Source organism: Panicum hallii, chromosome 3 (genome assembly GCF_002211085.1).
Source record: "Panicum hallii strain FIL2 chromosome 3, PHallii_v3.1, whole genome shotgun sequence".
In the NCBI taxonomy this organism is placed as follows: Eukaryota; Viridiplantae; Streptophyta; class Magnoliopsida; order Poales; family Poaceae; genus Panicum; species Panicum hallii.
The window spans coordinates 52,987,931-53,007,652 of NC_038044.1; the positions used below are offsets into that span (position 1 = coordinate 52,987,931).

The window sequence follows — 19,722 nt, forward strand, 5'->3', positions numbered from 1 at the left end:
TGGTCCAATTTCTTGTCAGCTTTGAGATGTTTCCACCTTCGTTCTTTATTATTATGACACATCTCTTCGTTCACATTGTGAAAGAGATAAACATTCTGGACCCTATATTCCTACAAAATATGTTCCCTTACGAGAGGTACATGGCAGTCCTAAAGAGGTACGTTCGCAATCATTCTCGTCCAGAAGGATGTATCGCCAAGGACTATGGAATAGAGGAGGTCATTGAGTTTTGCGTTGACTTTATTGATGATCTTAGTCCGATCAGGGTCCCCATGTCATGCCATGAAAGGAGACTGAAGGGAAAGGGCACACTAGGGAAGAAATCTAATAGCATATCCCTGATAATGAAATCCGCAAAGCAAACTTCACAATGAAATCCGCAAAGCAAACTTCACGGTTCTACAGAATTCATTCCTGGTGGCTCCATATATGGAGGAGCACATGAATATTGTACAGTCTGAAAACCCGGGCAAGTCCGACCTGGATCACACATCATCACATAGATACCTTTGCTATTTGGCTCATGCGAAAATTCATGGGTGATGGCACGATTGTAGAACAACTTCAATGGTTGGCTAGGGGACTATCAATCACAATCATGGAATACCAAGGGTATGAGATAAATGGGTATACATTTTACACCAGAGCCCAAGATGAAAAGAGCACGAACCAAAATAATGGTGTGCGTATAGATGCAATAGGCAATGATGGAAAAAAGGACAGCTACTATGGTGTCATAGAAGAGATATGGGACCTAGACTATGGACCTTTGAAGATTCCTTTGTTCCGCTGCCAATGGGTGAATCGAGCTAGAGGAGGCGTGATGATAGACCGGTATGAGATGATAATAGTTGACTTCAAAAAGATTGGATATAAAGACGAACCATTCGTCCTAGCCAAGGATGTGACATAGGTATTTTATGTGAAGGATATGTCAAGCAAACCTAAGAAGGACATCTCATGCAAATCTAAGAACGATGAGACAAAACGCCACATAGTTCTTCCACGAAAACGAAAAATCATTGGAGTTGAGGACATTTTGGACAAGTTAGAAGATTTTGATCATTGGGCTGGGCCGTGTGCGGGTAGAGTTGGGCTTGTTAGCAGGCCGAATTCGGCCTTTGGCCATTGGCCGGGCTGGGTTGGTTAGCAAGTTAGGGTTATTAGTGGGTCTGGCCAGTTTTGGGTTAGGATAACGGGCCGGGTCAGGGTAGGTTAGGGTAGTTAGTTAGGAGCTTTTGAAATTTAAATTTGAATGGCTAATTCAAATTTAAAACAAGTTAAACCCAATTAAAACCAAATGGAAAACCAAATTAAATCACACTAACAATTATTGATCCTGAATTTAATTTAAATTTTGATTACTAGGAATTTTAGAAAGGGAAGAGAACATTCTTAAATTGATTCTGACTGTGAGGACTTGCACAAATATTTTAAAATTCACCAAAATTCCACTATAATCATTCCGAAAAAATTCAGGATGTTACAGGGCTGGTGCTTATCTTGCAAGCATTCATAGCAGTTGGTCTCGTAGTTGAGAACTTATGAATTGGGTGAAGGCCTTGGTGATGGTATGGTTCTGTAGTTGCTATGGCTTACTGTCATATTGCCTTATTTTAAGCTTCTGATTTATTGTGTGGTACACTATCTGTTTTTGTATATTTTTAGTGTCCAAAGATATAATCTGAGAGCTCCTTGATATCCTCATAAAGAAGCATGGATAAATCATGGATCAATTGTGAGGCTAGGTACAACACAATAGTTTCATAAATACTAAAACTGTTTCAGGGGTTTAACCAAAAAATTGCATGTAGGCACACGAAGGCATATTTGCAAGGGGTGAACAGTTTCCTAGCTTATGTATTCAGAAATTCAGCAATAGGAAACAAGATATTATGCTCTTGCAGAAAGTGTGTTAACTCATTTTGGCAACAGGACATCAAAGTCATCAGGGTATTGCAGGTAATTTATTTTGGATTTACTTTAAACAACCAGCTCTATCTTTTCCTGTCTTCTTTTGTTCAGCTTATATGTAGTCTATTTCCATGCATTCTACCCTCAGTTTAGTGATGATTAGCCCCAAAATTGGGAAACGGTTCCTCTGCAACACTGTAGAGGGACTCGCTCTCACTGACATGCGGGCCCCACAGCACTAGGGCCCATGTGTCAGTGGGATGAGTCCCTCTGCAGAGGAGTTTCGTCCCCAAAATTTGTCATAGATGCTGACTTGTGATCACCGCATTTACATGTGACTTGAATTTGTAGACATCTTCCTATTTTCATTCTTTATAGTACCACTAAAACTATATCTTGCTGTGATACAGCTGCTAGTGTTCTTCAACAAATCCTAGCATGCGTCTGATTGTTTGTCGCTAAAGACAAATGTAGAGTTCAACTGGTACTCGTGATATGTTTTAAGGACAGTCAGTCAGTCAGCTCGGCATGCATACGTCCGTCGGTATTTCTCACTCGAGCGTCTGGCAGTCGGTGTAGGACTGTCCCTCGATATAAGTTTATACCAACGCTGCTTTCAACAACCTAAGGCTTTCGGTACACGTCTATAGCGACTGATGGTACATGCATGCTCTACATCCTCGTCAAGATGCATGTAATTACATGCTCCACCCAAGTTGCCTATGTCAAGATGCGCTATCGGAGATCCCCAGCGGGATCAAGGTGAGCCCCCTGCAGCAGCAAGTATACCCTAAATGAACTAGGTAAGCCAGGTAATGATCCATTAGTGATCCAGCTGCTGAATTACACATTTACATGGAATATAATCTATCATTCCAAGGGCCATTGCTGCGATCACGGATGTATGGTTGAGGGTCTGTTTGGTTAGACCGTGAGCCGTGAAAGAGGGTTTGTTTGGTTAGACTGGGAGCTGTGAAAAAACTGTTTGAACCGTGAAAAAGCCACTATAAACTGTGAGAAAGCTGAAAGCAAGCAAGGTGCACGTGTAGCAGTCGAGGAAAGGAGGTGAGCTCCAATCTGGCGTCCACACCTTCCTACTCCACCTTCGATTTTGGCAAACATGAGCCAATGATTCACATATTTTGGTGTTGTTGCATGTGTGAGCATATGAAACTCTTGATGCTGTTAAGGATGACATTCCGGTTTGTGCTTTTGGTCTTGCACATATAAACTCTCCCTCTGTATTTGCTATCACATTGTAATCCAATTTAAAAAACAAGCGGTACCCAACTTAGCACAACGGAGCTTCACAGCGAATTATTACAGTATAGTTGCTATACCCTCTAAATGCACTGGTATAGTCACAGCATGCAGTGCTAGTGCAGATCATTCGAGCATGCCAATATAAGCTTCAGCCAGATTTACAATCTAGACTGTATCCCTCCAGCAACAACAATGGTTTCAGCTGTGATGAAGGACGCATCGTCAGAAGCCAGGAATGCGGCAACCGCAGCCATGTCTTCCACAGAACCCAATCTCTTGAGCGCGGTCCTGTCAGTAAGCTCTTTCCTCTGCAGAATAATTAAGGTTAGGTACATTCATTTGCATGGATGGAACAACTGGATCGAGTCTTTGAAATGAATAGTGGTGAATGATTTTTTGTGCCAATATTATTATGAAATAGACAGAAATCTCAGCAAGTATCTTCAGGTTTTGTACTTAGGTATGATATAATGGAACAATATCCCCCAAGCACTAGAAGGATAATGGCATCTGATGTAAGTATCGCCTTCTAAACCCATGTTTTTTAGCAAGCCATTTCTATCTTTTGAAACATGGAAACTAAAAATAGACAATAAAAAAGGGATAGCATGTCATTAATATTGAAGATATCATCCAAACGTTAACTATCAGATAATATGCAATAAAAAAATTGAAGATCCGATCAGGGTAGCCTTCAAGCGGCACATCAGAGCGTTCAAAAGTTGTTTTAGTGCATTTTAAATCGAGTTCGCATATATTTTTCTATCCTTCTAAATAAACCGTGATCCATAAAGGCATTGGTAATTCCTTTCTATCTATTTCTTCAAGTGCACTGGCATGTGCAAGTAAAGCTTGAAGCCATACTTGTTGCATCACAAATTAGAAAACTATGTATAGAAGTGCTAAGCAACGATATTTCTTTATGGCACATAACATTGAAACTTTTAGGAAAATAAGGAAATGTTATAAAAAGGGTCAAATGATTCTTTTCAATTAACCCATCATCAAAATATATGCAGACAAAGTAAGCAAGCAAAAATATAGAAATCACTTACAATGGTCTCATTTTCTGTGAGGAAACTAGCAAACCGTGTAGGAACGAAACCAGGAGCTATACAGTTAACACGAGTATTGGGTCCCATCTCACCAGCAAGAGCCTACAAATACATCAACAGCTTAACAATAAAGTATCCAAAGAAATTAGTTGTGATCTTCAAAAACTGTGTACAATATATAGTTTTTTTACTTCTCCAACTTGTGTACTTCTCTCTAAACTCTGAAGTCTTAGCATCAAACTAAACTTCATTCCTGAGGATGTCTAACATGCAGCCCCTAACATAAGTGCAAAACACCAAGCAGACACTTCTATGTGCAAACTTCATGAAGCAGAGGGAGGGAGGGAGAAAGAGAGAGACGCTTACTGTGTTATATGGCACTGAAAGGATCACTTAGACTACCAGACTAATCTTTATTTATGTGGGAGCATGTATGATGGGAATCTGGAAGTTTTCATTCCAAGCCCCATCCAGTTCTGTACCAAAGGTAGATCAGATGAAACCTCATGCGCTTTGCTACCCAACCATACGGAGTACAATGAAATTTTCAGATTTTTAACATATATCAAGCCAACTCATATGCTCCCAAGGGCCATGCGTGAGCACTTACACAAACCTCTCAAAGGGAAGATAACTTGCTTATGTATACTTCATGAACCCAGCATTATTCAGTTAGCAGCTTAAGTCAAACATGTTATTTTTACATTACAAGTTTACAAAAATTGTAAGTATGAAGGTGTATTAAGATTTATGAGAACTTTCTATACATGTCAACAATAATAACATGACTTTGACATTGATCAAATATAGCAAACAAAGTGAAAAATGACAAAAAAGATGAACATATACCTTTGTGAGACCAAAGAGAGCAGTCTTTGTAACACCATACATTGCCAATCCTTTTTCTGGATTGTACCCAGCAATTGAGGAAATAATAATCACAGATGATCCCTTACGTAGGTGGGGAGCAGCATCCTGAAAAGAAATTGATACAGGAAGCAAATAATGTCAACATCATTTGCAGAGGGTGTAAAGCAGGAGGAAGAATTTTCCCACCTGAAGAAAAAGAATAGAAGCCTTGACGTTAATATCCCACAGTTTATCGAGAACAGCCTCTTTCATTTCAAGAATGCCATCTACAGTAGGATTTGCAGCAGCATTCGAGACAAGAATATCAATGTGTCCAAAGTTCTGCAAAAACATAATCAGTTGATTACTACTACAAGAACAAGAAGAGTCACAATGTTATCTGAAAACTACTTAAGTCCTCAAATGCAACATACTATCTAAGACATGAACAGAATCTAGAAAAGTGTGCATCATGCCCAAGACCAGCTGGGCTTAATAAGCAGCCCATTCAGTACAGCGGGTCATCGTGAGTCAATTCTGAGGAAGAAACTAGAGTGTAGTTGGTTAGTTCCTCTATATATAGAGGCCTGCTGTATCCATTGCAGCTTAAGCAGTAGATCAAGGGTGTAGCCTATCTCTCAGCCTCTGGCTTGGGTGCCTGCCGTTGTGACAACTGGTCCACTGCGCCCAGCAACCCTAGGGCACCGACAATGTCCCTCCCTCCCTCCGAAGAAAAACGAAAAAGAAACTCTGGTAATCTGCAAACATAACAGTTTGCAAGATGCTGTACGAAACATGCGATGTGGGATATGTAAAGGCACACTTTTAGAAGCACACAGAGTAAGACTAGGTATGGCTACTGCATGTGGAAGTATTAATGATTTGATGCAATTTCAGAGAGTCATCAACCTGAATGTCAGATATGCTACATTACTGTTCATTTCCTCATCAACTAATAAAGGAGTGTTCTGCTCATTATTGAAACACAAGTAGATGCTGGTACTACTGAGCTTCTCTTTAGTTCATCATAAAGACAATGTTAACTTTAGTGTTGTTATTTGCACTTCTGCGCAGGTAGATGACTCTCTGAAATTACATCCAACCATAAATCCATGTTTCCTGTTCTGGGAACGCTACTGCACGAAGAAATAGATCAAGCAAGCAGCTAGAAATATCAGGTAGTAAACCAATCCCAATTTCGCCATTGACAGAGAAACCATGGGGGCAGGCAGTTAAGGTCAGCTGAGCAAAAGCCAGTCAGTAGCGTAAAACAACTAAACCAGCGTTCCTGATGCACATTTACAATTGTCGAAGCTTAATTCCCAACAAGGTTCGGCACAACATTGACCGCCAGGAGGCCTGACGGGATCGCTGAGCAACAAAAGAAATCTGACTATGCAATGTAACCCATCTGAGAGACTGAAACCCCCTCCCCCAATTCTGACCTTGACTGCCGTGTCGATGAGGCTCTTGCGCTGCTGGGCGTCGGAGACGTGGCAGACGGCCCCGACCGCGGTGATCCCCTTTGCCTTGAGCCCCTTCACCGCGTCGTCCACGTTCTTCTGCAACACCACCCGTCAAACAGCAGAAACCCCCAATCACAAGGACGGTCCAGGGAAAAACCGGGAGCACGCAAACAAGCAAAGCAGGGGAAACGAAACGAGAAGGGGCCTCTGCTCTGCTCGGCTGGACCTGCTTCCGGGAGGAGATGACTACGGCGGCGCCCTCGAGGCCGAGACGCTCGGCGATGGCGAGGCCGATCCCCTGCGTGGACGCCGTCACGACGGCCACCTTCCCCTCCAGGCGCCGGCACTTGACCTCCATCACCGCGCCGCGCCGCGCCGGCCGAGCTTCGAGGTCGCTCGTTTATCCCCTTCGCCGCCGCTTGTACGGTAGCTGCCCTGCACAGGAGTGGAAATTTGTTTCGATTTGTTCAGGAAAGTGCGATAAGACCCGTCGATGAGTATGTATATACAATTATATACATTAAAAAAAAAGAGACCCGTCGATGGAAGCGAGGCAGAACGGGGCAGCAGGCGTATCTGATCTGGATGCTCTGGATGCTTCAGATGCCGGTGAAATAGGGCGGAGACGACCTGCGCGGCGCGGCCGGAGCTTGGGGGCGGCGAGCAGGCGGCCGGGGCGAGAGCAGAGGGAGAGCGGGGCGCGGATAGCTGTCGCTGAAAGCGACAGGCATCAGCTGTTTTTGTCGGCTGACGGCTCCCGCCGGCCCGCACACGCTGTTTTCTTTAGTATCGGCCCAGCCCATGTAAGAAACGAGAAGCATGTTTTGAGCTCTAAGATTCGTTATTTTATTATGCCACATGTATCTACTACTAGAACCGATTCGTTATGTTATTATGCCACATGTATATTAGTTTGGATGGGTGTCAAAAAAATTATACGAGAGCCGGTGTATGCACATGCATCCATCCGAGAAGGACATAATTGACGATGTCATCATACCGGTAAAAAAAATTGAAACTTGAAAAATCATAAATCTTAAATTAAATTCCGATTGCAAACTATGGCTTCATCTAGCAAGATCTTCAAAACAAGACCCTCCTTACCTATATTTGAATATTTTTTATTTTTTAAATTAAATAATCTTTTATGATATATGCACAAATGGAATAAATTCTACAACCCATGGAATAATATAATTATATGCATCGAACAATTATATGAACTCATACAACAAGGATATATATATATACCTTAAATACAAATTATGAAAACTTATGGAACAAATATATGTACACTTATTTACAAATTAACAGAATAAAGATTTGTACACTTAGAATATAATTATGCAAACTTGTAGAATAAATATATGTACATATATGTACATCTACAACAAACTATACGAATCCAGGCGGAGGCGGAGATGAGCAGACGGCTGTGTTTGGCGCGGCGTCGTATACGGGAGCTTGCTGGTCATGGTGAAAGCGCTCGGAGTCGGCGGCTCACTGGACTCCTGAAATTACACAAGCAGGTGGACAAGAGGGCTTCCATTGGCCGGGCCGGGTGGAAAGAAGTGTATACCTGGTTTTCTAATTTTTACTTATTTCTAAAATAAGCAATAAAGCAATAATTTCTTGATCTGTCAATTGCTAATCAAAACCCGACAAATCTTAAAATACTAATCGGAACCGGACAAATCAATCGGAATCCCAATCATAACTTAAATAATCAATACATCACATGGTGACGACACGGCCTGTTATATAACCCATAGCTAGTAAAGGCTAAAGGAGAAACGAGTTCCTACCTCGTCAATCCTGTACAACTGTTTATTTCGAATCAAGTACGACCTCTCTTGCTGGATCTTTGCCTTATTCCTGCTTCTAGCTAGGTCAAATTGAGCTCTGCAATGAAGTACCTTCGGTGGGCATTCAGGCTGCCAACTTACATATAAATGCATCAAAAATCTTTTTAGGTAATCAAGATGAAAATAACGATGAAAAATGACATTATTCCTCACTGTCAGGTATGTCAGTAAGCCATTTCAGAGAGGTTGAATATCCTAGACTACTACAACCTTTGCAGTAGCTGAGCCTACCTAGCAACTAGTCACTACTGGAAACAAATGTTCCTGTGCGTGCCCAATTTACATGGCAAGTGATTACACTCAGGTTAACCATCAAGGAAATTTATTTTACATTTTTCTATTGGTATTTTTGTATTTCTCTATCAGTTTTAGGGATATTCTGTTTTCCACCCTCACACGTTCATCTCTATATACGCCCGCACGCACATGCACCCTGCTCTATGAACGTTCATAGAAGATTGGCTTTGTTGATCTTGAGATTTTCCAATTCACCATAAATGTTGTCTACAAATACAAAAGAAAAAAAATACCAACGACGTTGGTGAGACGCAATATGTTAAATCTTTGATTTGATCATGGTGGGCATGGGTATACGCACATCTCAAATCCAGAAGAAAAAAATCTAGATTACTCCCTCAAGTATCATCAAAGTGCGGATAATACCCTAAACTATTTCTTGGTTCAACTTGCCTCCTAAACTATGTCATTTGATATTATTTACCCCCTAATAAAATTTATCCTTTTTATTTATCTATGCACAAGCGAAGTCTTGAGTTGAAATTTTCCAGGATGATAACAGACATCATAAAATATTTTAGAAAAATATGTAAAGAATTTTTCATAATTATTTCAATAGGGTATAATATTTAATAATTAATTAACCCTTACGACACAAATTATAGAAAAAATAATGATGAAAAATTTATAATATCTTTTCTTTGACATACATTGTGATGTCCACCACAACCTGCAAAATCTTAAATTAAAATTCCACTTATACGTGGAGGAATAAAAAGATGAATTGTATTATGAGGTAAATTGAATCAAAGGATATAGTTTAGGGGCTAAATTGGACCAAGAGATAGTTAAGGGTATTATCCGGACTTTAGCCATACTCGAGGGGAGTAATTGGAGTTTTCCCAATCTAGAAATTAAAAATTATGATGATGCTCTCTTCATGTGGCACACACCATGCCCATTCTATCAAATATCACGGATAGATCAATCAACAAGCAAATGCAACGTCAAGGCAAACCCTAACCGTTCCAAAACCCCTAAGAAAAGAGAGAAATATGGAAAAAATACTGGTGGCTCAGGACCAGTACAAAGGCACACCTCCACAATCGCCGGGACGAGGAGCGGCATGGAGCTGCTGCTACTGCGTGTGCAAGGAAGAAACAGTCTCGTGTCCAAACCCAGCGCCGCCATTTCAGTTCTGCTCTTGCATGCGGCGCGCTGCCGGGTCGCGCCCACCGCCCTCCGGCCTCCATATATAGCCACGCGGATCAGGCTCTCTTCCCCCACACCTCCGAGTCCCTCACCGGCCACTGTCCTCCGCCATGGCGACCCTTGCGCCATTGCTCCTCCATGGGCTCCTCGCCCTCTCCCTGGCGCTCGTCGCGTACGGCATCCCCGGCGACCACGGCAACCTCACCAGGCAGAGCTTCCCGCCCGGGTTCGTCTTCGGGACGGCGTCGTCGGCGTACCAGGTCGAGGGGAACACGCTCAAGTACGGCAGGGGCCCCTGCATCTGGGACACCTTCCTCAAGTATCCAGGTGAGATCGACGAACCGATCGGGCATCACTGCATCTCTTGGGATTTCTTTCACTTGACGATGCATATCGCATCCCTACTGGTCTGACGTCAATGGCTGCTGGCCACCCATGGATGTGCTTGGACAGGTACTACTCCTGATAACGCCACTGCCAATGTGACAGTCGACGAGTACAATCGCTACATGGTTCGTCCAATGCCTGATCTTGATGCTTCGGTTTCTGAACGATCCATGTCGATGCATGACCCATTTTAGTTGTCTCCCGGTGGCCTCTTGCAGGACGATGTGGACAACATGGTGCGGGTTGGCTTCGACGCGTACCGCTTCTCCATCTCCTGGTCGCGCATTTTCCCCAGTATGTGCGGAAACATTCTCGCAACCGCCACTGGTCATTCATAGGGTTTTCACTGCAGTGACGTGTTTCTGTTTTTTTGGTAAAACAATGCAGGTGGAATTGGGAGGATCAACAAGGATGGTGTGGATTATTACCACAGGCTCATCAACTACTTGCTCGCGAACCGTAAACACATGATCTTGGCTTCTAATTTCTTTTGTTCTTGCGACGGAGATTTCTTTCTTGTGAATGTCAGATTTGGAGGCGTGTAACTGATGAGCCTTGTTTTTTCTTTTGTGCACCAGATATTACTCCCTATGTTGTGCTCTACCACTACGACCTTCCTCAGGTGCTGCAAGACCAGTACAACGGCTGGCTGAGCCCCAGAATTGTGTAAGTGCTCAATTGTTCATGATCAACTCCATCTATCTGAATCTTCTGTTTTGTGTCAGCTCTGACAGGAACCAGGTCTCTGATCGGTTCGCATACCGACATGCTGACCTGATCTGATCTGTGACTGTGGCTACCATTCTGCAGGGACGATTTCACGAGGTTCGCAGATTTTTGCTTTAAGACATACGGTGATCGCGTGAAGAACTGGTTCACCATCAACGAGCCCAGGATGATGGCCTCCCACGGGTACGGCGACGGCTACTTCCCCCCTGCCAGGTGCACCGGCTGCCACTTCGGTGGGAACTCCGCCACCGAGCCGTACATCGCCGGCCACCACCTCCTCCTGGCGCACGCCTCTGCTGTCAAGCTGTACCGGGAGAAGTACCAGGCTAGTGACTTCCCCAGATCACGTTAACATTTTTTGTTTGGTTTCCAGCTCGCACCATGCTCACCATTCCTGGGAAAGCTCGTTTTCAGGTCCCGCAGGGTGGAAAGATCGGCATCCTGCTCGACTTCGTCTGGTATGAGCCACTCACATCCTCCATCGACGACGAATACGCGGCGCACCGAGCAAGGATGTTCACCCTTGGCTGGTAACAAATTCGAACCTTACCCGGTCATCACATCAGCATCTGATGGTGTCTGGGTTCAACTGAACATTCATCCATTTCCAATTTGGTTTCAGGTTCCTGCACCCGATCACCTACGGCCATTACCCGGAGTCGATGGAGAAGATCGTGATGGGGAGGCTGCCCAACTTCACCTTCGAGCAGTCCGCAATGGTGAAAGGCTCGGCGGATTACATCGCCATCAACCACTACACCACATACTACGCCAGCAACTTCGTCAACGAGACGCATACCAGCTACGCCAACGATTGGCACGTCAAACTTTCATGTACGGTTGTTTAGTTCAACACAAAGCCATCTTTTTTTTTTATTTGCTGAGTCTTTTATCCACGTAGCTAACACATTGGATCATCTGTCCAGATGAGCGGAACGGTGTGCCTATTGGGAAAAAGGTAGCAGCAATAATCTTCGTCGATTATCGCCTCGTTTAACTCGGAAAATGTACAAGATTATTACACGTTATGCAAGATTTTTCTGATCGAGAAAAAACTTACTACGCAGGGATTCTCGGACTGGCTCTACGTGGTACCATGGGGGCTCTACAAAGCCCTCCTTTGGACAAAGGAGAAGTTCAACAACCCTATCATGCTCATCGGCGAAAACGGTAAGTCACCCAGCAGCCCTTCCTTGAGTTATCAGTAAAATGAGCAGTAGCACTCTGACACAATCTCAAAGGTAGGGGGGTGAATTGATGACCTTAGGTGCAACTCCAACTCTCTTTAGTTCAAATATTTATACTAATTTTTCAAATTAAGATCCAATTTTGAAATAGTAGTATAAATATTTAAACTAAAGAGTGTTGGAGGTGCATGTAAGCGTCACCAATTTGCACCCCTACTCAAAAGCATGAATCCTGATGCTAAGTTCAATGCTGATGACATCTCCAGGAATCGATCAATCTGGAAGTGATTCTTTGCCGTATGCGCTGTACGACAACTTCAGGATAGACTACTTCGAGAAGTACCTTCATGAGCTCCAGTGCGCGATACACGATGGCGCAAAAGTCATCGGGTACTTCGCTTGGTCACTGCTGGACAACTTTGAGTGGCGGCAAGGGTTCACCTCCAAGTTTGGAATCGTGTACGTGGACCGAACCACGTTCATGCGGTACCCCAAGGACTCTGCGCGCTGGTTCCGGAAGATCATAAAGAACGAAGAGTGAAGGAAGGAACTGAATGGTAGCTAGCATACTGTGCTTCTTCGCGTTCTGTGGGCATCAGTTTTGGTTCTTACAAATAAAATGTGATGTAGTTCAGACTTCAAATAAAGATAGTAGTTCTTTTCCTTTTGGTTTAGAATTTCGTGTTTCGAGGATGGTTGTTTACTGAGTTGTAACGGCGTTGGGCAACACATTCATACATCTGAAGATAACAGAGGTGAAGATTCCACTGTCTAGCTTTCTTTTCTGCTGTTCTTTCATAGTTTCATTGTCCCACTTTGATTGTTTATGCACACTTTTACAAGTAGAACTTTAAGAAATAATTCTGACTCTGGAATATCAGATATAAGGTTATGATAAATTTGGTATAAGAAACGTAATGTCATGAAATTGGAAAGTTCATTTGAAGATCCACCTGTTGCCTCAACAAAGATCAGTTGGGTAGGAAAGTTAAGGCCCTCATTTCTGGCCCTGTGCTCCACTTGCCAGCCTTGTGTCGGTTACTGTTTTCTGATTGTTTATCTTTTCTTCACTTGTCAGCCTCACATTAGATAGCATTTTCGAATAATATATCTTTTTTCTGCCCCTATTATTGGGCACACCTTTACTCCATAGTCTGTCCTAGAACAAAGGCGTCCCTTTCAGTATCAGCTGATCAGAGTGGTGCCAAGTGGACAGGTGAAAGACGTCCTTATCAGTATCAGCTGATCAGGATAGGGCTGGCGCCCCCCTCCACACATACCAAAACCGTCCCAGCATCTAAGTTTCGCTCCTCTTTCTATGTTCCATTAGCACAGACTGAACAAGAAGTTTCAGACAAGCTATACACAGCCATCCATCCGAAGTAAACAAGGCCGGCCCATCCTTCTCACTCTTGTTTCTTAGCACTTCATTTAATACTAGTGCAGGCACAGCGAGGAGAGAGAGAGAGAGAGAGAGAGGAGAGGCAGAGCAGAGGGAGAGAGACATGGCGGCCTCGGCGTCCCTGAAGAGCAGCCTCCTCCTACCGTCTCCTATCTCCGACTTCAGCGGCGCAGCCGTCTCCGTCTCAGCGCAGGTGACCAACCGGCAGAACAGGAATGCCCTTTGTTGGTTGAACAGCGTGATGGATTCCGGTGTGCCGGTGAGCCTGACATGGTTGAGGGTTGGGAAATTTTGTTTGGCCGCAGAAGAGGAGGAGGTCATGGCAGCCGAGGGGGGCGAGGGTGCAGGTCTCGGCGGCTGCGGACTCCAAGAACATTCTTGTCATGGGTGGAACCAGGTTCATTGGTGTTTTCCTGTCCAGACTCCTTGTCAAGGAGGGCCATCAGGTCAGTTGTGCCTTTGCTCAGCAATGATCATTAAGCCAAGCAATACTGCAGTCATTCGAAGATAAAGTGTTTTTCTTAAAAAAAGATAAAAAATCTGTTTCGTCAGGTTACATTGTTCACTAGGGGAAAGGCGCCCATCACCCAGCAGCTGCCAGGAGAATCCGATGCAGAGTACGAAGGCTTCTCCTCCAAGGTGTGCTGTTTGCTCCTCTGTTTTCTGTGTCAGTATCCTCAGAGTAATGTGCACGTAAGAATACACTAAGGTACTAAACTAAGGTACAAAGGATATCAGTGGTAGGACAGTGTAAAAGAGCTTGCTAAGTTACCACTTTCATCAGTAATTTGCTATCAGCAGCTGCCAGGAGAATCCGATGCAGAGTACGAAGGCTTCTCCTCCAAGGTGTGCTGTTTGCTCTGTTTTCTGTGTCAGTATCCTCAGAGTAATGTGCACGTAAGAATACACTAAGGTACTAAACTAAGGTACAAAGGATATCAGTGGTAGGACAGTAAAAGAGCTTGCTAAGTACATTCATCATATTATGCTATCATATAAGTAATAATTGGGTTTGGGATGGTTTACATCTGTACAGATCCAGCACTTGAAAGGTGACAGGATGGACTTCGAATTCGTCAAGACAAGCCTTGCTGCTAAGGGCTACGATGTCGTCTACGACATCAACGGTAATGCCTCCAAATCTCAAAAAGCTACAACTGAGAGTCAGACTCTATAGGCTATGAAGAAACTTCTCATAATAATAATCATTATAGCTACAAACCAGGATGGTGATTCTGTGAGATGTTAACGCCTTTCGCCACATGGTGGTTTCAGGACGCGAGGCTGTGGAGGTTGAGCCTATAATCGACGCCTTGCCCAACCTGGAACAGTAAGCTAGCCACTTCACCTGAAATTTTTAGAATCTACAGTAACATCTCTGATGGTCTCCAATTTCAAAAAAAAATCAACCTTCAGGTACATCTACTGCTCATCAGCCGGAGTGTACCTGAAATCAGACCTTCTCCCACACTGCGAGGTATGGCCAGATCCTCACACGATGGCGCCATGAAAATGGCCTTAGCCACAGGGGCACTGACCACGGCTCTCTCGCTCGTGTATGGCCGGCACCGCAGGCCGACGCCGTGGACCCCAAGAGCCGGCACAAGGGGAAGCTGGAGACGGAGAGCCTGCTCACCGCCCGCGGCGTGAACTGGACGTCCATCCGGCCGGTGTACATCTACGGCCCGCTCAACTACAACCCCGTCGAGGAGTGGTTCTTCCACCGCCTCAAGGCCGGCCGGCCCATCCCCATCCCCGGTGCCGGCAACCAGATCACCCAGCTCGGCCATGTCAAGGTCAGCCAGAATTCAGAAACCATCGGTTGCGCAATGCGCTAGATGTTTCAGAGGGCGCGTGTGCTTTGCTCGACTGAACCTCCGAGCCCGTGCTTGTTTTTCTTTCTGTCCAGGACCTTGCAACGGCATTCAACCTGGTGCTCGGCAACCCGAAGGCGAGCCAGCAGATCTTCAACATCTCCGGGGCCAAGTACGTCACCTTCGACGGCCTCGCACGGGCATGCGCGAAGGTAACGAGATTTCGCCAAGGAACCGTGCTGGTTTCCTGTTGAACTGCCTGGTTCTGCTATCTTTAGTGTTCAGCAATTTCAGCAATGGCTACTGTTTGATGTATGCAGGCTGGAGGGTTCCCTGAGCCGGAGCTCGTGCACTACAACCCCAAGGACTTCGACTTCGGCAAGAAGAAGGCCTTCCCGTTCAGGGACCAGGTACAGCGATCCCTCCCTGTCTGAATGCCTGTCTGACCAAGAAACTGTTACTACTGATAGATGAGTGGGCTTGTGTCTCTGACGCTGGGTGTTTTTCCAGCACTTCTTCGCGTCGATCGAGAAGGCGACCAGGGAGCTCGGGTGGACGCCGGAGTTCGACCTCGTCGAGGGGCTCACCGACTCGTACAACCTCGACTTCGGCCGCGGCACGTTCAGGAAGGCGGCCGACTTCACCACAGACGACATGATCCTCGGCAAGAAGCTTGCGACCGTCTGAGCCTGCCTTGATCTTTGGGAAACGATGGCTCCACGTGACACGGCAAAAGGGCCGGTGCAGCTGCTGGGGACCAAAATGCTGGTTGTAGATGTGGGGAATACATGGGAAATTATCTCAATTTTTGTTTGGACTAGGTTTATATCCGTGCGTTGCCACGGGCGTCGAGAAATTTTCCACACAATAAGTGGAGCATGAAACTACATGGTATTTTAGGATAGATCATAATACACAACAAAATATACCTAATCTTAGCAACAGAATGTGATGCATGGACATCAATTTTACGTAGTGTCGAAAAAGCATGAAACTATACTTCATTGCAGGACGAATTATATGTCATTGTAACTTCTTAAGTGAATTTAACGTATAGCACATAAATAACTATAATTTTTCAAATGTAAACCCCTCGAAACCAATGAAAAGCTGGTACCAATCCATCAAAATAGACAAAAAGCTAACAATCAAATCTTATATTTTCTTTGATCATAAATACAGGTCTATTTGGACATTAATGTTGATTTAGGATACAACGTCTAGTAAAATACAACCCCATACATCTCGATACAAAATCTCATAATCATCAAAACAAATAATGACTTTAGCATGGTCAATTCTGCCGGCTTTCTTTAGCTTGCAATGCATCTCGTTCTAAACATTCATCAATCCTGCATTCCTGTATAGCCATGTTATTTATTTGTACACAGATACACGCACATTAACAGGTAAATACAAGCACTACCACGAAAGGTAACCATGTCTGGATCAAGTACATATGAATATGGAGAGAATATACTGTTGATATTAAGGCCAACTTCTGAAACTATTTTGACATCTGAAAATCTCATCTGTCATAACTCTTAACACATTCTCTTTTCACAGGTAGTCGAGAAATCATATTCTTACTTTTGCCCTCACATTGCCTTTTTCTTTCTGAGGATTCATAAAGCAATGTTTGCACTGAATATTGTAAGGAATACCAAGTGTTGCAACATACCTTTGCAACCTGAAATATGCCGACAAGAAAGTCACAAGTTATATGATAAAGAAAAATTATGAGTACAAATTAAATCATGCATATAGACATATAGTAGTAAACTGATTCTATAGAAAATGCCTAGCTTCTGATTTGAGCTGTTTCTTTTACAGCCTTCTAAGATAATCCTACTCTGTTGTTCCCTTTGCTTTTAGCTATGTTTGTATGTCACAGCAATAGACCGCGTAAAACTGAAGACTTAGGATGTTTTAGTCAAACTTAGAGTGAACTTGCACTATATAAATTGAGCATAAAGCCTGCACCAACTTCGCCCTTGGTTACTTTAATTTATATATCAGCTTATAAATAATGCTTGCAAAATGCAAATCACAAAGAAAAGAGTACCTTTCTAGTAGCAAATTCGGTTGCTTACATTATATTTGTTCGGCTATCAGCTTATATGACTGCTAGAAACTAAGTGACAATAACCAGTTGCTAAATATCAAAAGAAACCAGTAATAAATTGTTCAGAAGCTTCTAAACAAAGCACAAAAATATATTGATGTACACATATACTCATGTACTGCTATTTTAGTTTCGTGGTAATACATAATACAAAGCACTACTTAAAATTATCTTAGGAAATAGAAGAACCATATTTAAAGATAGTAATTAATAAATTCCCACTAAAAACCATGAGTTTGAGCTCAGTGTTGTTAACTTAGAAATCATATGCTCACAGCTAAACTTTAGTCTACTGAAAATCTCTAAACAAGCAAACCTGAATTAACAGATAGATCAAATTAACAAACTTATTTATACCTGTTTCCTCACTAGTCCCTCCGTTATAAAGCTTAGATCATGACGATGCCCACCGCCCATAAGCTGCTGGCACCTTCTCTCTTTGCCACTTGCCTCTGTCTATTAAGTTATGTATCGGTCGTATTGCTTTCTTCTTAATGAAATACGTGCTCGGGCGCGTTTGCAAAAATTCTCCAGCCCCTCTGTATTAAAATTTGGATCGTATACTTGGTTCTTTTCTACCTTGAGTTTGTTCTTTTCTACCTTGATTCTCTTCAAGAATTTTTGTCATTTAGGTATGCACCCAAAGAAAAATATGTTATAGGCTTTCACCTGATTCTTCATAGAAGTTTTTTTGCCATCATAACTTTCATTAAACTATATAGGTACTATGACCCTATTTTAGGAAATCCAGATCGGTTAATTGATCCAAAAAATTCCAAGCCCAAAAGGGCTGGAGCCAAGAATGTGCCAAATGCTTGGTTCTTATATTCTAGCCATATGTGTGCTAAAATGCTCAAACTTTGCTACCTAGTTATTTCTATACTTAATGCAATCATTCGCTTAGGGATACAAAGGCTAGGGGACAGCACATCCCCTTGAGCCTTGATCTGCCCCTGATGTGCATCACGTTTTGAGTTTAGGGGAACCACAGTCACCGAAATTAGCTTGTGGGATTGATGTATTTCTGTTCAAGCAACTCATTTTTATTTTCTTGTTTCCCACCAACCACCAAAAGGAAGCATTGTGATGACTTTTTGCTGTCTTCCTCCTTATGCACTGATTTTTGTTTAATTAGATGCAATAAATAGTATAAAGAAACTAAGAAGCAAGGTTTTGAGAACTTTAACTTCTTTTACAAAATGTGAACTAAATAGGATAAAAGCACTGTGATGACTCTTCATCAGAGACCCTGCCTCTTTCCTTCTTAAAGAACCGTGGCTCAACTTTAAAAGGCGATGTGAAGTCACATTTCTTCCTCATCCAGAATGGCATGAGAAAGAAATAAAACTACGAACAAGGGCAAATGAAAATAAATATATTTTGACTTGCTAGTCCATTCTAAAGTATTGAAAATTCAAAAAAGCTACTCTTGTGTGAATAAATCAGTTAAGAGAACTTAATGGTAGCTATAATGACCACCAATCATGGATATTATTACTCTTTATTTGATAATCATATTTTTCCAATAAAAGTATCATTTTACTTTATTTTTCGGATAGATAAAAGCGTAGACCTCAACTATATGTACACTAACTAATTTTATTCTCACCTTTCCAATTTTTTGGGAGACTAGGACAAACTTCCAAGCATATAATTCCTTGTCTCAGTTTCCTCAAAAGCAAGAAAATCTCTATGGGGCACACAATGCTGCAGCATTTCCTAAGAACACTCATGTAAACATACCCCAAATGTTAAGTCATGGAACTAGGCATGCCAATCTAGTATCTTCTTCATCACGCAATGGTGACTCTCAAAGCAATAATTATGATCAAAAGTATCATCGAACTTATTTTTTAGAAGCACATGGACCCCAAAACAAAGCTAAGCAAGGAACTTCATCTACACTAGCATGTCAAGATGCTTAGTGTAATGTAGAATCTTCAATAGGCGATATTGATACAATAAGAGTTTACCATGGGAACTAGTTAAGGCAAATCACCAATGATTACAAAACCCTCCTCGGTAAAGGTGGATTTTGTAAGGTGTACCTTGGGGTTCTACATGATGGCCAAAAGGTCGCAGTAAAAGTGCCAATTCATACGGCTGATACAAATATAGCAGATTTCAAAAAGGACTTGAGGATTCAATCAAGGATTAAGCACAAGAATGTGGTCAAGTTATTGGGCTATTGCCTGGATGTTAACGTCCCAAAGTTTG

General features: G+C 42.9%; 3 protein-coding genes across 5 annotated transcripts; 2 read left to right on the forward strand and 1 right to left on the reverse strand.

Annotated features, from left to right (window-relative positions):
* Positions 1-3,082: 3,082 nt before the first annotated feature.
* On the reverse strand, positions 3,083-7,265 carry LOC112887487 (tropinone reductase-like 3). 3 transcript variants are annotated; one of them, XM_025953664.1, is made up of 7 exons: positions 7,084-7,265; positions 6,774-6,982; positions 6,527-6,643; positions 5,289-5,423; positions 5,082-5,207; positions 4,233-4,334; positions 3,083-3,485 (listed from the first exon to the last, which is right to left on the reverse strand). In XM_025953664.1, the coding sequence occupies exons 2-7, from the start codon at positions 6,903-6,905 to the stop codon at positions 3,336-3,338; spliced, it is 762 nt and encodes a 253-aa protein (XP_025809449.1). In that variant the 5' UTR covers positions 6,906-6,982; positions 7,084-7,265; the 3' UTR covers positions 3,083-3,335. The 3 variants fall into 3 exon arrangements, with proteins under 3 accessions (XP_025809449.1, XP_025809451.1, XP_025809450.1); XM_025953666.1 differs by having other exon boundaries at positions 7,067-7,265; XM_025953665.1 differs by having other exon boundaries at positions 6,774-6,992; positions 7,124-7,249.
* Positions 7,266-9,870: 2,605 nt separating this feature from the next.
* Positions 9,871-12,887, forward strand: LOC112887486 (beta-glucosidase 38-like). The gene is made up of 11 exons (XM_025953663.1): positions 9,871-10,188; positions 10,315-10,373; positions 10,467-10,542; positions 10,636-10,707; positions 10,827-10,914; positions 11,059-11,302; positions 11,392-11,507; positions 11,600-11,811; positions 11,904-11,935; positions 12,045-12,147; positions 12,431-12,887. The coding sequence occupies exons 1-11, from the start codon at positions 9,972-9,974 to the stop codon at positions 12,703-12,705; spliced, it is 1,494 nt and encodes a 497-aa protein (XP_025809448.1). The 5' UTR covers positions 9,871-9,971; the 3' UTR covers positions 12,706-12,887.
* Positions 12,888-13,526: 639 nt separating this feature from the next.
* LOC112888116 (chloroplast stem-loop binding protein of 41 kDa b, chloroplastic) lies at positions 13,527-16,324 on the forward strand. The gene is made up of 10 exons (XM_025954470.1): positions 13,527-13,759; positions 13,872-14,012; positions 14,119-14,205; positions 14,603-14,693; positions 14,842-14,896; positions 14,983-15,043; positions 15,141-15,362; positions 15,476-15,592; positions 15,701-15,790; positions 15,891-16,324. Exons 1-10 carry the CDS (start codon positions 13,670-13,672, stop codon positions 16,065-16,067), a joined length of 1,131 nt encoding a protein of 376 aa, XP_025810255.1. The 5' UTR covers positions 13,527-13,669; the 3' UTR covers positions 16,068-16,324.
* The last annotated feature ends 3,398 nt before the right edge of the window (positions 16,325-19,722 follow it).

Excerpts from the sequence above, each read along its gene's own strand:
- LOC112887486 (XM_025953663.1), top strand. The coding sequence starts at position 9,972 with ATGGCGACCCTTGCGCCATTGCTCCTCCATGGGCTCCTCGCCCTCTCC. Across the intron at positions 10,189-10,314 it reads CACCTTCCTCAAGTATCCAG|GTACTACTCCTGATAACGCC; the intron begins GTGAGATCGACG and ends GTGCTTGGACAG. Across the intron at positions 11,508-11,599 it reads AGGATGTTCACCCTTGGCTG|GTTCCTGCACCCGATCACCT; the intron begins GTAACAAATTCG and ends ATTTGGTTTCAG.
- LOC112888116 (XM_025954470.1), top strand. The coding sequence starts at position 13,670 with ATGGCGGCCTCGGCGTCCCTGAAGAGCAGCCTCCTCCTACCGTCTCCT. Across the intron at positions 15,044-15,140 it reads ACCTTCTCCCACACTGCGAG|GCCGACGCCGTGGACCCCAA; the intron begins GTATGGCCAGAT and ends CCGGCACCGCAG. Across the intron at positions 15,593-15,700 it reads TCGCACGGGCATGCGCGAAG|GCTGGAGGGTTCCCTGAGCC; the intron begins GTAACGAGATTT and ends TGATGTATGCAG.
- LOC112887487 (XM_025953664.1), bottom strand. The coding sequence starts at position 6,905 with ATGGAGGTCAAGTGCCGGCGCCTGGAGGGGAAGGTGGCCGTCGTGACG. Across the intron at positions 6,644-6,773 it reads TCATCTCCTCCCGGAAGCAG|AAGAACGTGGACGACGCGGT; the intron begins GTCCAGCCGAGC and ends GTGGTGTTGCAG. Across the intron at positions 3,486-4,232 it reads TCACAGAAAATGAGACCATT|AGGAAAGAGCTTACTGACAG; the intron begins GTAAGTGATTTC and ends ATTATTCTGCAG.